General features: G+C 40.0%; 1 protein-coding gene across 2 annotated transcripts in view; it reads left to right on the forward strand.

Moving 5' to 3' along the window:
* The window catches only part of STXBP3 (syntaxin binding protein 3), a 28,837-nt gene that overhangs the window by 2,076 nt on the left and 12,638 nt on the right, over window positions 1-14,123 (forward strand). For both annotated transcript variants that reach the window (XM_079981423.1, XM_079981422.1), the window contains exons 2-8: window positions 1,838-1,887; window positions 5,838-5,919; window positions 8,890-8,966; window positions 10,059-10,137; window positions 11,605-11,705; window positions 12,551-12,699; window positions 13,863-13,953. In XM_079981423.1, the coding sequence (XP_079837549.1) occupies window positions 1,838-1,887; window positions 5,838-5,919; window positions 8,890-8,966; window positions 10,059-10,137; window positions 11,605-11,705; window positions 12,551-12,699; window positions 13,863-13,953 (629 nt within the window). The remainder of the gene's footprint in view (window positions 1-1,837; window positions 1,888-5,837; window positions 5,920-8,889; window positions 8,967-10,058; window positions 10,138-11,604; window positions 11,706-12,550; window positions 12,700-13,862; window positions 13,954-14,123) is intronic.

Here is a 14,123-nt window from a genome sequence, read left to right on the forward strand (position 1 = left end):
CAAACTTTGAAACAAGTTTAGACTATATGGAAGTCATTACTCTTTGATTTACAAAAAGTTGTGGTGATTAAAAAGAGGCTATAGGTTCCTGTTGGAGATAAAACCTTTGAATCATTGTTAATAATAGCTCTGAGTCAGAGGGTTTCTGGAGTAAGAATCCTTGGAGAAGAGTTTTTGTATAAAAAGGCAGGAGCTTTCAGCACTGTTTAAAGTGGCAGAGAACAGACTCATACCTGCCTACATGGTTACTATTATTCATAAATATAATACAATAAAAATATAATAAAAACTCTTAAAGAAGTGTAATACAGTGGTACCTCGGGTTACAGACACTTCAGGTTACCGACGCTTCAGGTTACAGACTCCGCTAACCCAGAAATAGTACCTCGGGTTAAGAACTTTGCTTCAGGATGAGAACAGAAATTGTGCAGCAGCAGAGGGAGGCCCCTTTAGCTAAAGTGGTGCTTCAGGTTAAGAACAGTTTCAGGTTAAGAACGGACCTCCAGAACGAATTAAGTTCTTAACCCAGGGTATCACTGTATGTATGTTGGGGGGAAGAAGCAGTTTTTTTCTACTCACTCTGAACTTATTTCCTCCTGTTTACTTCTTCCCTGTCCTATATTGCTCCAATATGTATTGGTATGGAAGTTAGTGTTAGACAAGACACACATACTGACTCTTAGAGAGAGATGAAGGTTTGCTTCAACCCCTTCTCCAGCTTTGTGTATGTCACTAGGAAGACTGGGGGATTGGTTGGGTGGGGGTGGGGGTGGTGGACGGTATTCAGGTTTAGTGGAAAGCTCTGGTTTAGTGGTGCTGAGCCTCTGGGGTAGAATGCAATACTGTTGTAGCTGGACAGACTAAGGATGCAATCCTGTACACAATTACTTGGGATTAATTCCCATTGAATTCAGTGGAACATAATTCCTTAGTGGACATGCATATGGTTGTATGGCTAGGAACCTTAAGATAATAGTCCTGACTTGTCTTCACCAACTTCCTATTGATGTTCTTGTTGAATAAAATAGGTAGTTGAATTTTCCCACAATGCATAATTCTCTATAAATGCAGTGGGGAAGAGGAGGTGTTAGCCTTTATTATGGCTTTCTTTGGTATGAAAATTCAGACTCCACATTCAACTAAAAAACTGGGCCTTGAGAATGACTCAAGAAAATTATTGAATAATAGAGCAGGAAGCACATCTGCAGCAGAGAAGAGTGACCATGCTGTTGTGGGCTGTTGGCATTAGAAAGCAGTAACTTATTTTATGAAAAATACCTAACACATTGAGTGAGCTGTCTTTGCTGTACGTACTAGTATAACACATTAAGAAAAGTAAATTACACAACTCTAGCACCAGTTTAAGTACCATTTCTCATGTCTTTTTTTGATTAAAAAATTACACCGTTGGTTTAGTATTGCACTTGCAGCAGTAATAACCATATTAATACTTTAAAAATAAACAAAATTTGCAAATAGAGATACATTAGAGACAGAAGCAGTCTTGCAGGTGGAGAACTTCCTGATGTGCGTGTGGGTTTCAGTTTGCTTTTTTGAAGTTCAGATGTGCAGAGAGGAAAATAGTCATGTGCCACATCCTTTGCAGTTAGGAGATATCTAAGGAGTTGTTTATATTTCTGGTTCTGAAATGTTACTCTACATACTTCATTTTAATGTTCTTTTCAGCTTGTGCCATTAGCAAACACATTGTATAAAAATGTCAGTTTTTTGTTGAAATGAAATTAGTTGTTTGAACTTTCAGGCTTTTTCCTTACAGAGCTAGATTACTTCACATTGTTACAGTGCTGCTATTTTAACTGCTGGATTTCTTTTTCAGAGCTAAAAGCAGCCGTATTTGATGACTGTAGGAAAGAAGAGGAATGGAAGGTAAGTTTAATCTTTTTAAATTGCCTCTATCAAATACTGTATAGTACAGTGGTACCTCGGGTTACATACGCTTCAGGTTACAGACTCCGCTAACCCAGAAATAGTACCTCAGGTTAAGAACTTTGCTTCAGGATGAGAACAGAAATCATGCTCCGGCGGCAGCGGGAGGCCCCATTAGTTAAAGTGGTGCTTCAGGCTAAGAACAGTTTCAGGTTAAGAACAGACCTCCGGAACGAATTAAGTACTTAACCCACTGTAGTTCATCCACCACTTACACAACGTACTTGATTAGGCATCTCCTAGTCTAGTAATGGTGGCCTTTGGAAGGGTTGCATATGTGATAGCTGTATCACAGTTCCGTAAGTTCTTTTAAGGAAACAATGATACTTAAAACAGTTTCACTCAGATTTTAAATTTGTACATGTGTCCTTAAATGAGAGGCTTTTTGATTTCAGAGGAGCTGTGTCCCAAGCACTTCTTGGAACCTAAGACCTTGACTACTTAAAAGTTTGCATTGGGCTTCAGTGTATCCCCACAATCCAGGGTCAAAGGAAAATGTGGATATACTGTTCAATAACACAGTATTTAAATTGAATGGGAACTACCGAAATGCTGCAGAGATATGCATCTACACTATTTTGAAAAATCAGATAATCATATTTCTATTTATTAAGACAAGATATAAGTGAGCCTTGTGCTTGCTCGTGGTGCCTCTTCCCTTTGCACAAACTGGCTTAAAACCTCTAATTAACAATAGTTTCCTGTTTTGTCTGAACCACCTTTGGAACAAGCCAGGTTCAAACAATGCATTTAATGCTCTGAAGCCTGCAAGCCTAGTTCCTGCTGTAGATGTAACAGGAAATTATGGTTAATTGACGAGTTCCTGGATTTTATTTTCTGATTTTGCATAGGGAGCTCTGTGAACAAGCAAAATGCCCATTCATATCTCAGCATAACACTGTTAGTATAACTTCTTCAACTATTTTGACCATTCAAGAAGAACATATCTAATATTTTAGTCTCATTTTGTAAACTAAAATTTTCTTAACCAAAGGAACAAATCACTTGTCTAAGATATGTAACGCTCTTCATATACAGTAAAAAGCCATGTGGATGCCCTCTGGGTGCATGTATGCCCACACTGGCAGTCCTTGGCATAAATATATTAGTTCATTAGGCCTGTATTGCAGTGTCCTTAGTATGTGATCACCACTTCCTTAATGTGCTAGTGGTATATGTCAAGCATCTTCATTTTGTGGCAGAAGAGAGGACAGGGACTGGTAAGCACAGTGGTTCCATTCAGTGCTCAAAACTCCCATTGTTCTAGGCGCATTTTGTGACAGGGAATTTCATTAGCGTGATCAGTTTCTGAGCTCTAGCGCAGTATTGCACCTAAGATTTCAGATTAAAACTGGAGTGTGGAAGAAAAGGAGGACCCTTTTCTGCCTCCCCACTTCCAGCTACTCTCTGAAGACCGGGGAAGAAACCATCTTAAGAATATTAGGGGGGTGAGCAGGGGAAGGACTAGACCATGTGAAAAACAAACATAATATTTTAGCTGCAGTTCATTCATTTGCAGCTTTGTATTCTTGTTATAAAAAAGCATGCCCAGACATTCCATTGTTGTGCCCATAACCTAGGTTTAAGGTGCCATTTAGCTTCTAGCTTTCATATCTCAGTTTCTAACACTGGTTCCATTTCTAGTGCAATTTTTTGATTGTGTCATCTCTTTTTTCCTTCTCTTAACATTATGCGGACTTGATGCAGATAACATATATTTTATTTATATCCCACGGGGCTTATGAGGGATAACAATATGTTACTACAGGGACTGCCTTGGAAAAGATAACTGTTCAAAAACTAGAGTTGTCAAAAAATGCAGTGAGCAGACTTCTAGCTGGGGTTTCTTGCATTGATATCATTACATCTACATTGACTGTGGAATCGTCCTAGCCTGGTTTAACTCTTAAAACTCAGGAACAGTAAGGGATTTTGATATTGAATGGATTGCCTGCTCCCACATAGGCACTCAGATCAGTATCTGACACCCTGCTACATGTTCATCTGTTTTCAGAAGTGAGGTGAGTGGGCACGAGAGGCAGCACCTTTCAGGTTGTGGTGCCACAATTATGAACCTTTTTTCCAGGAGACACCCATGTGGGTTAATTACCATATTTTCCCCCCTACAGGATGCACTTTTTCCCCTCCAAAAATGAAGGGGAAATGTGTGTGCGTCCTATGGGGCGAATGCAGGCTTTTGCTGAAGCCTGGAGAGCGAGAGGGGTCGGTGCACACCGACCCCTCTCGCTCTCCAGGCTTCAGGAAGCTATCCGCAAGCCTTGGGAGCCCGCGGGAGTTCCCGCCGGGCTCCCAAGGCTTGCGGACAGCAGCCTGCAGTCCAAAACCTGGGGAGCGCTGTTCAGCTCGCCCCAGGCTTCGGGCAGCTCTCCGCAACCCTTGGGAGACCCTTGGGCGGGCTTCTCCCGCCCCAGACCCACGCCTGGGGGGGGGGATATTTTTTTTTCTTTATTCCCCCCCCCAAAAAAACTAGGTGCTCCCTATGGGCCAGTGCGCCCTATGGGGCGAAAAATATGGTATTGTTCACCTTTCAGCAAGCAATGAAAATCTAGTTACTTAGGAAGTACTTTGAGGCAAATTAATATTAAAAATCAAGCTGTTGTAAAATACAGTGTGGTGTAGTGGTTAAGAGCGGTAGTCTTGTAATCTGGGGAACCGGGTTTGCGTCTCCGCTCCTCCACATGCAGCTGCTGGGTGACCTTGGGTCTGTCACACTTCTCTGAAGTCTCTCAGCCCCACTCACCACACAGAGTGTTTGTTGTGGGAGAGGAAGGGAAAGGAGAATGTTAGCCGCTTTGAGACTCCTTAAAGGGAGTGAAAGGCGGGATATCAAATCCAAACTCTTCTTCTTCTACATGTTGTTGTTTAGTCGTTTAGTCATGTCCGACTCTTTGTGACCCCATGGACCAGAGCACGCCAAGCACTCCTGTCTTGGTCAAACTCATGCTGGTAGCTTCGAGAACACTATCCAACCATCTCGTCCTCTGTTGTCCCCTTCTCCTTGCGCCCTCCATCTTTCCCAACATCAGAGTTCCAGGGAGTCTTCTCTTCTCATGAGGTGGCCAAAGTATTGGAGCCTCAGCTTCACGATCTGTCCTTCCAGTGAGCACTCAGGGCTGATTTCCTTAAGAATGGATAGGTTTGATCTTCTTGCAGTCCATGCGACTCTCAATAGTTTCCTCCAGCACCATAATTCAAAAGCATCAATTCATCGACGATCAGCCTTCTTTATGGTCCAGCTCTCACTTCCATACATCACTACTGGGAAAACCATAGCTTCAACTATATGGACCTTTGTTGGCAAGGTGATGTCTCTGCTTTTTAAGATGCTGTCTAGGTTTGTCATTGCTTTTCTCCCAAGAAGCAGGCGTCTTTTAATTTTGTGACTGCTGTCACCATCTGCAGTGATCATGGAGCCCAAGAAAGTAAAATCTCTCACTGCCTCCATTTCTTCCCCTTCTATTTGCCAGGAGGTGATGGGACCAGTGGCCACTATCTTCTTCTTTTTTATGTTGAGCTTCAAACCATATTTTGCGCTCTCTCACCCTCATTAAAAGGTTCTTTAATTCCTCCTCACTTTCTGCCATCAATGTAAAATACATAGTTGTGTTCTTTTTTTGTGATTTTTTTTTGATACTGCCATGTTGTTTATAGGATTTATATTATATTTAATGTTTGGAAGCTCCTAGGGGTTCTTGGGACCTGAAATGAGGAGTATTATATACTTTATAAATGAATACTTTAGTAGGTACAACGATTTTGATTTATCATTAAGCTCTCATCTTAAAACTAGGCATCAAAACCAATTTCAATAAAGAAGCTTACAATTGGATATAATTTTTTTAAGCACTACTTCAACATTTTTTATACAGATAATTCTTCTAGATGACTTCACCACAAAGCTTCTGTCATCATGTGGTAAAATGACAGACTTATTAGCAGAAGGGATCACTGGTAAGTACCTTTTAAACAGAGTTCTGGGATTCTGGTATATGGGGAAACTTGTTTTGTCAGCATTTGCAGAGGACAACCAGTGGAAACTTATTAAACGAAAAGGTCATGAATTTCAACGGGGCATCTGTGTAATTAACTTACCCTTTTTCATCTCACTTCTTTCTGTTACTCATTCTGCTGCTGGATTTGTTACTTCCATCTTAACTTTGTCTTCATTGAGTTTCTTATCCTTTTGGTATATGGTTGTAACAGAATAATGAATGGAAGAATTGTCGGGAGGGGTGTTGAATGGAATGTCAGGTGGAGTTTGAATGTGTCTGTTGCAAAATGACAGTTGAAAGGTGTGTGTGTGTGTTAGAGACAGAGAAAGGGAGAATTTGAGATGAGTGAGTTAGCATAGTTAATTAGGAAAATTAGTCATATTAGATAGGATATTAGAACTGTGAGTATTCTGTATTAAATGCCTACTTGCTCTGGATTACCTTCCTTAAATATATTACTGTGTTCAGATATGGGTGAATTTCTAGGGATATATCTCATACTGTGTGCCTGTTTAAGACGTACTTGAGTAAGACTATAAAGGGAGAGTCCAACTTCTCTTCAGATCAGTAGGTAGTGACAGAAGGTAACTAAAGAACATGCCCTGGGTGGGTGGGAGGAATATCAAGAACACCAATTACAAGTTTTTTCTCTTGAATCTTGCTTTTAACTTTGTGTTTCTTTTCTTATTCTCTAATCTTTCTGTGGTGTTGTTTTTTGTCGTGCTCTCACTGAGAATGTGGGCTAAAGGTTCTGTGGTTTGGGGTGGCATAATGTTAATCTACTTGTATTCCAAACTACAACAGTGGGTGGGGGAATGGCTAATTACAGAATGACTTACTGCTGTATCTGAAGAAGTGTGCATGCACACGAAAGCTCATACCAAGAACTAACTTAGTTGGTCTTTAAGGTGCTACTAGAAGGAATTTTTTTTATTTTGTTTTGACTATGGCAGACCAACACGGCTACCTATCTGTAACTGCTATAATATAGTTGTTGGATTGTCATCATGCTAGAGTTTTCATGGCTGCCACTAGGTGGCATGGTGACAAAAACACAGGCAGAGAGGAACAGGCAGGACGGACTGGGGCAGTTCCCCAGCAACTGTCTGCTCTCATGCTGCTGTACACCTTCACACCAAACAATGCTGTTTCATACTTAGCATAATACATCAGAGACTGAGGAAGAAAAAAGCAGGAAGGCTGCTGGGGAGCTGCCCCAGCTTGTCCTGCCTGTTCCTCCGCAGCTTGCATGGCCCATGGTTTGGGCAAGCTGTCTGCCCTGTTGGTAGGCAGCAGGGAAGAGTAAGCAAGGCTGCTCTAATTGGGGATGGGGAAGCTTCTTGACTGGCCCTTCCTGCATGTTGCCTTGTTGGGGGACAAAGCGAGACTTTGAAGGCAGAATGGAGAGACAGCGAAGCGAGCTGAGGCAGTAGCCCCTAGTATATTACGGCTTTCTGAAACATTTGACAGTGGGGGCAGAAGGAAAGTCATGCTTAATGAAGGCGTGGTGGGAAGTGATAACTTCCAAAATGGATTTTGCTGTTAAATTTTATAGTCTATAAACAGCCATATTTAAAGGAACTAAATAAATTTATTTTTCCTTCTTGCAGCTATCCTAAAGCTCAGATACAAAGTAGCTATGGTCTAAAGCTGGAAGTGCCTGAAAAACTACCATGATAAAACTAACATTTAAAAATCTGTTTACATAATAGTGATTGATTAGAATCATTATGTAAATCTATTTAACACCTGTAGGTGATGAGACTACATGCAGTTTGCGGTATTGTGCTTATTTTGTAAACTAAGTTTGCTAACTGATGCCTGAATTTATTAACATATCACTGGTTTCAGGCCTATTTGGGTTTGACTTGTGGTCATTTTGGTCTTTGCCAAAGAATAAATGGAAAACCCTAATTACAACACTCACGTGGCTCGGCAATTTGTTTGCTTCTTTCATCTTAGAAGCATTCCCCTATGAGAGAAAAGGAAGTACTTGCAACCTGCAGTTTTTCTTTTAAAGTTCTTCTTTTAAAATTATTGGGTTGGATCCAGATTCACCCCTCTAAGAATGGAAGGGGCTCCAAGGGAAGGGAGCCTGAATTCAGTAGTGCTCCCTGTTGTAGGTAGGGAGTTGGGTGGGAGTTTCCTAAATTTCCCCTATGGCCCCTGTGGTGATCACACACAGGGCCCCCAGATGTTTGACTGTCTATTGACCCTGTGCTGCCACTGCGATTGCTTTTTCCGCTGCCACCACCCCGTATCTCACGGGGACACACGGAGTCCAGTCAGTTGTTAACATAAACAAATAATCAAGTTTATTTTTAAATGCAGGAACAAGCTTATGGTTTCAGTTAACTTTTCTCTTGTCAGTTTCTTATTCTTAGTTCCTAACAACTCCAAACTGATTATTCCAACTATCTATCTGACTCCACCTAACAATTCCTCTCACTCTCTCACAATACAACTCTACCAACCCACACCTAAACCTCCCTCTTCCTTCTTCAACTCCCAAACCTCAACCCAACTCCCAAACCTCAACTGTCTTTCAAAACCTCCCACTCTTAACTTTTATTCCCCCCTTGCATTCTCACTGGCCAATCACATCACCTCTATTTTAACCCTTTCCTTATGACCCATCCTAGGAGGCAAACGCCACAGCCCCCATTGCCACCTCTCACATTGTTGATCAAGTGCAGGACTTATATAATATGTTTTATCTTGCTCTTTTCATGCTTTGTTAATTGAATATAATTATTACTTTTGATTGTAAGTTTTGAGTTGGCTTGGAATTATTATTAGGAAAAGTGGGATCCAGCATGAAAATGGAGTTTTACCAAATCAGAGATCCATCATGTACTTTTAATTCTTTTTGTAAATGTTTGAATATAAAATACTGAAGGTTTTTTTTAAAAAAAATCTTATTTTGTAGTTGTGGAGAATGTTTATAAAAACCGTGAGCCAGTCCCTAACATGAAAGCCATTTATCTCATCACACCTACAGCAAAGGTTAGTTGTTGTTTTTAAGACTGTTGGTCAGTTTGACTTAATCTTCTTGTGAATAAAATTTTAAAAAATTACCATGTGATAAAATGTTCATAGGTTACTACTTCATTGAAATATGTAGGTAGTTGTAAAGAGTTGCTGAGGAACAGTGGTCATTGCAGATCAGAATTTTATTTGAAAGGGCTATACTTTTATTTGAAAGGGCTATACTATAATTCTCTTTTTGTCAATGGGATTAGATCCAGAAAAGCACAAGCTTACTTGTGCTGCATTACAGCGAATAAAGACCTTGGGGGTCAACAAGCATCTGGGGTGGAAAAGAAGTTTATGAGGTATAGTGCGACAAAATTTTTTGGGAACGATGAGCCTCAGAAGTAAAGGGCATGGGAATGTACGGAGAGCAGCTCCCATGTTAAGAAGAATCATTGTATTTTAAAAGATGTATTTAACAACACAGCAGAACGCAGTGACTTAAGATTCAGACTCACAAACCAACAGCCCAATATTCATAAACTTTGTTAAAGCCCATCGGGCCCACCCATCTTCACTTATTTTGCTTCCTTATTTTTTCCACTTTGAGTCCTAGTAATGGTGATGAATAATTAATAAGTGTTGTTTATATATTGATATTTCTTGACTATTTCATTTACATTCCTAAGAATGTGGGTTGGGGTTTCTTAACTATAAGCTCATCAAGGGGTCAGTGAACTGAAGTTTGGGAAAGCCTGATTTACACTGTGGTTTGTTAACAAGTCAGGCTCATAATCACAGTTCGATTATAGCTTGTTTGGAGAGAAAAAAAACTATAGTCATACATTTCAAATACAGTCTTTTCTGCATCTTCCAAATACATTTATTTGTATGTTGTTTATTATTTGCTGTCCATTTAATACACTTCCTATAAATCTGTATATTAAGAAAATAAATAGAAGTTTTGTTTGTCAATAATTTTCTCTCTTAAAGCAGTTTCTCTCCCCTCCCCCCCCCAAGATTTTGACTTGTTCATCTTTGTTTTAGCACTTTCTTTAAAAGGAAATATACAGAGTTCCTCAATTATGGAAATTGTACTTAGAATGTACTGTTTTAATTCTTCAGTCTGTAGATGGGCTTATAAATGACTTCGTCAGTAAATCATCCAGCAAGTACAAAGCAGCATATGTCTACTTTACTGACTGTAAGTATTCACTAATTTTAGCAAATTCATTGTTTTTTTATTGTAGCCATGGGAGCAGGCAGGATAATGACCTTTGAGCCTTTTGTATATTTCAGGTGTGAGGGGATTGGTTAAGACAAAAAAAACCTACAATATTCTGACAAGAGTATTACGTGTTTCCCCACATTATTCTGTATAGTGTAGTTTCTTCCAAGTGCTGCTTTAAGTATTTTGTCTTTGGGATTTCTTCCTGCCAAATTGCTTCCTGAGTGCAGCCAGAACAGCTTATAATATGAAACAATATAACCACAACAAACAGCAGTCATCCATTAAAACAGCCCTGCATAGACAATCCTAAAACAATATAGGTTTGGTGTATCAACAGTTAAAACAAAGTAAAAACTAGGATACCATTTATAATCATACTCTTCCATCCTCCCATCTGCCAGAAATGGCTGCTCTAGAAAAAAAACTTTTAATAATTTACCTAAATGTGAAAACAGTTGCCTTGGTTAGCAGTTTGGGGAGATAACAACAAAATGAGGACATGCCCACTGAAATGGTCTTCTCCGTTCAGATTGGGATAACAAAAAGGTTCAGAGCAGTGGGTGGTATGCAATGTTCCTGTTAGTGCAAGGGACGTGCAGTAGTAGAACAATATTTTTCTGTGCTTTTTCCTTCAGTCTCCCCCCTTGCTCCTTTACACACACACCCCGGTGAACACTAGAGGGTTAGGTGACCTTCCACAGATAATTTAGTCTGAAGACTGACTTCTGTTTTGGTGCTTAAAAATAGTTTGCCACTATAGGCAAGATATTTTGACCTGGTTCAGCTCCCGTGGTTTGGTGTTATGAGAATTAACCCAGCTCGCCTCTGGGCTCATATGCTTACTACCTCTCCTCACTACTTCTCCAGCACAGCAGCAAAGAGCAGGCTGCTTTGGTTTGGCTAGCCTGGGGATGTCTAACCTGTGACCTTCCAGGTGATGGACTCAAAACTCCCATCTGCCCCAACTTAGCCTGCAGGGTCAGAGGTTATTCACTCCTGCTTTAGTTTAACCGCAGTTTGGCAAATTGCCTGAAACCTTAACTGCAACCTCTGGAAACAAGCTAACTGCATAAACCATGGTTTAAAGTTGGTTCAGTTTCATTAATCATAATTAAGTTTAACTACAGTTTGTCCTGGTTCAGATGACACTGTCAATGGTGGCTAATAAAATATTGAATTAAGAACTCCTGAATTCTGTGGTTGCCCTGCGGGAGGAGGAGGAGTTTCTTGTAACACTAAATTATGGTTTAGTGTTCTTCCTAATCAGACCATTGTGGATGACTCAGAATACCCACATGAGGGGAAAAACTAATACTTTTCAATAGATTCTTGGTGTATTTAAAAATTATTGGTAAGACATACTTACACACTGCCTGTTGCATAAAAGAAGTTTTAAAGATGAAATAATATGACAGCTGAAAAACCTTTCTCTCCTCCTAGTTTGTGATGACAAACTTTTCAATAAAATGAAGTCATCTTGTTCCAAGGCTATAAGACGGTGCAAAGAAATAAATATTAACTTTTTCCCTTATGAATCACAGGTAAGCTTAATTTATTGAACTAAACTTCTCCATGTTTTCCATGGATTTGTCTAATCCTCTTTTAACCTTTTAAGTAACTAATGCTTATTATTATTATGTGGAGTCTTGCTTGTTAAATTATATAGTAGTTAAATAAAAATAACCCTGTCAAAAATGCCTAGAAAGCTGCATATTTTGAATATTGTCAAAAATGATTTTAATATTTTAACACAGTATTTCAACTCCTCTTACATAACGTTGTCGGCCATCATAGCCGCAGACAGAAAATTTAAAGTATGTAGGCATTTTCTCTTAAATCTTTAGAAACCAGATGGGGTTTTCAGTGGTTGGAACATATTCCATAAATTATAAAAATCATTAGATGTTGACAGAAAACTCCACAAATGGGAAAACGTGAAATCAAAGTATAGTTATTTAGATATTAGGTTTTTGGTCACCTGCTGAGATTTTTAAAACCTAAAATCTTTAGGTTTTATACTTCTTTTTCCTTGAAGGTTATTTTGACATTACATTGCCCAGTCATATTGAACTATTGAACTTGGTTCTGACCACTTCAGGTTCCATCATCTGTGTAGGTAGCAAAAAGGTTGTACAGTAATGCCTTTAGGTAAGAGGAGAAAGTAGACCACGGTGGTAGAGGAATGGTGAGTGGGAACAAGGAACACATTTTTTCAAGAGGACCAAGGAGAAGAGATGTGGGGTGGGGGAAGGTTTATTAAGCTGTGTTATACTAGACATTTATTGTGCTTGCAATTTAATAAAATCATAGTTTCAATCTTCTGCTGATATTGCTGTTACATTCTGGTTCCTAAAACAGTCTATTTGGAACCATTTCTTTACTTTAGGTATTTACCCTTGATGTCCCAAATGCTTTCTATCGCTGCTACAGTCCCATAATGGAGAAGACAAATGACACCGTAATGGAGCAAATAGCTGAGCAAATTGTTACATTATGTGCCACTCTAGAAGAAAATCCTGGTGTAAGATACAGAAGGTACAACTGGAAATACTATATTCCAAGTGTTCTGTTGGTTTGATAGAAATGGATTCTACACTTTGAACAGTTTGGAAAGTCAACATTGCCCATTCTGAAATGTTAGGAGGCAATGCAGTTCCCCTGCATGTGGGGAACAAATCTATAAATATATACTGAAGAGTCAAATATTCTGTATTAAAAGGACTTCGTTCTCGTTGGGAAAGGATTGGGTGGAGAGAGGGAGACAAGCAGGGTTGCACACCAGAAGGAACATTGGTGTGTGTGAGACTATTCAGAAGAGCTTTGGTATACATAACCAGGTCTTCGGGAGGTACCTAAAGGTAAAGGTAAAGGGACCCCTGACCATTAGGTCCAGTCGTGACCGACTCTGGGGTTGCGGTGCTCATCTCGCTTTATTGGCCGAGGGAGCTGGCATACAGCTTCCGGGTCATGTGGCCAGCATGACTAAGCCGCTTCTGGTGAACCAGAGCAGCACACGGAAACGCCGTTTACCTTCCCGCCGGAGCGGTACCTATTTATCTACTTGCACTTTGACATGCCTTCGAACTGCTAGGTGAGCAGGAGCAGGGACCAAGCAACGGGAGCTCATCCCGTCACGGGGATTCGAACCGCCGACCTTCTGATTGGCAAGTCCTAGGCTCTGTGGTTTAACCCACAGTGCCATCCGCAGGTACCTAGTTTAGTACAATTCCTTAACACTTTTCCAAACTCCAACTCAGAGAGTGGAGGAGGGGCGAAATATATAAACCTAATGAAGTTTGTGATGGTTGATGTTTCCCATGCTAGTGAGCTCCACCCCATACTGAACTCAGCGCATTCAGAATAAAGAGCCATAGCTTAGTGATAGAGCACATGCTTTGCCTGCAGAAAGAAGATCCCATGTTCCAATCCTGGTACCTGTGTGAACTGCTGTGCAGGAAGGACTCCTTCCTATCTGAAACTGTAGAGAGCTGCTACCACCTGAGTATAGACAGTACTGAGCTGGACAGACCAATGGTCTGACTTGAAAAAAGGCAGGTTTGTTTGTATGAAATACTCTGTAGCAAATGATCACTTCAAATTCTAATAGAGCAAATGAACTCAACTAGCTCACAATCACTTATTTCAGATATCAGTGTCCTCATAAATGTCAGCAAAAATATATTTTCCTCTCTTTTCAGCAAGCCTTTGGATAATGCCAGCAAACTTGCACAATTAGTTGAGAAAAAGCTTGAAAACTACTATGAAATTGATCAACGAAGTCAAGTAAAGGTAGAGTGAATATTTAGTTTTCTCTAGGAGGCTGGGGATAGGAGAGCCTTGGAAATGTAGCTGGGAAGAATGAATGTTGTAAATGCAGGAAAAGAGCTAATAATGCTCTTCCATTTACAAGGGGATGGAATTGAACAAGGTTTTTAAACCACAACACAAAAGGAGAAGCA

The sequence above is a fragment of the Podarcis cretensis genome, assembly GCF_951804945.1.
Source record: "Podarcis cretensis genome assembly, chromosome: 6".
Taxonomy (NCBI): Eukaryota; Metazoa; Chordata; class Lepidosauria; order Squamata; family Lacertidae; genus Podarcis; species Podarcis cretensis.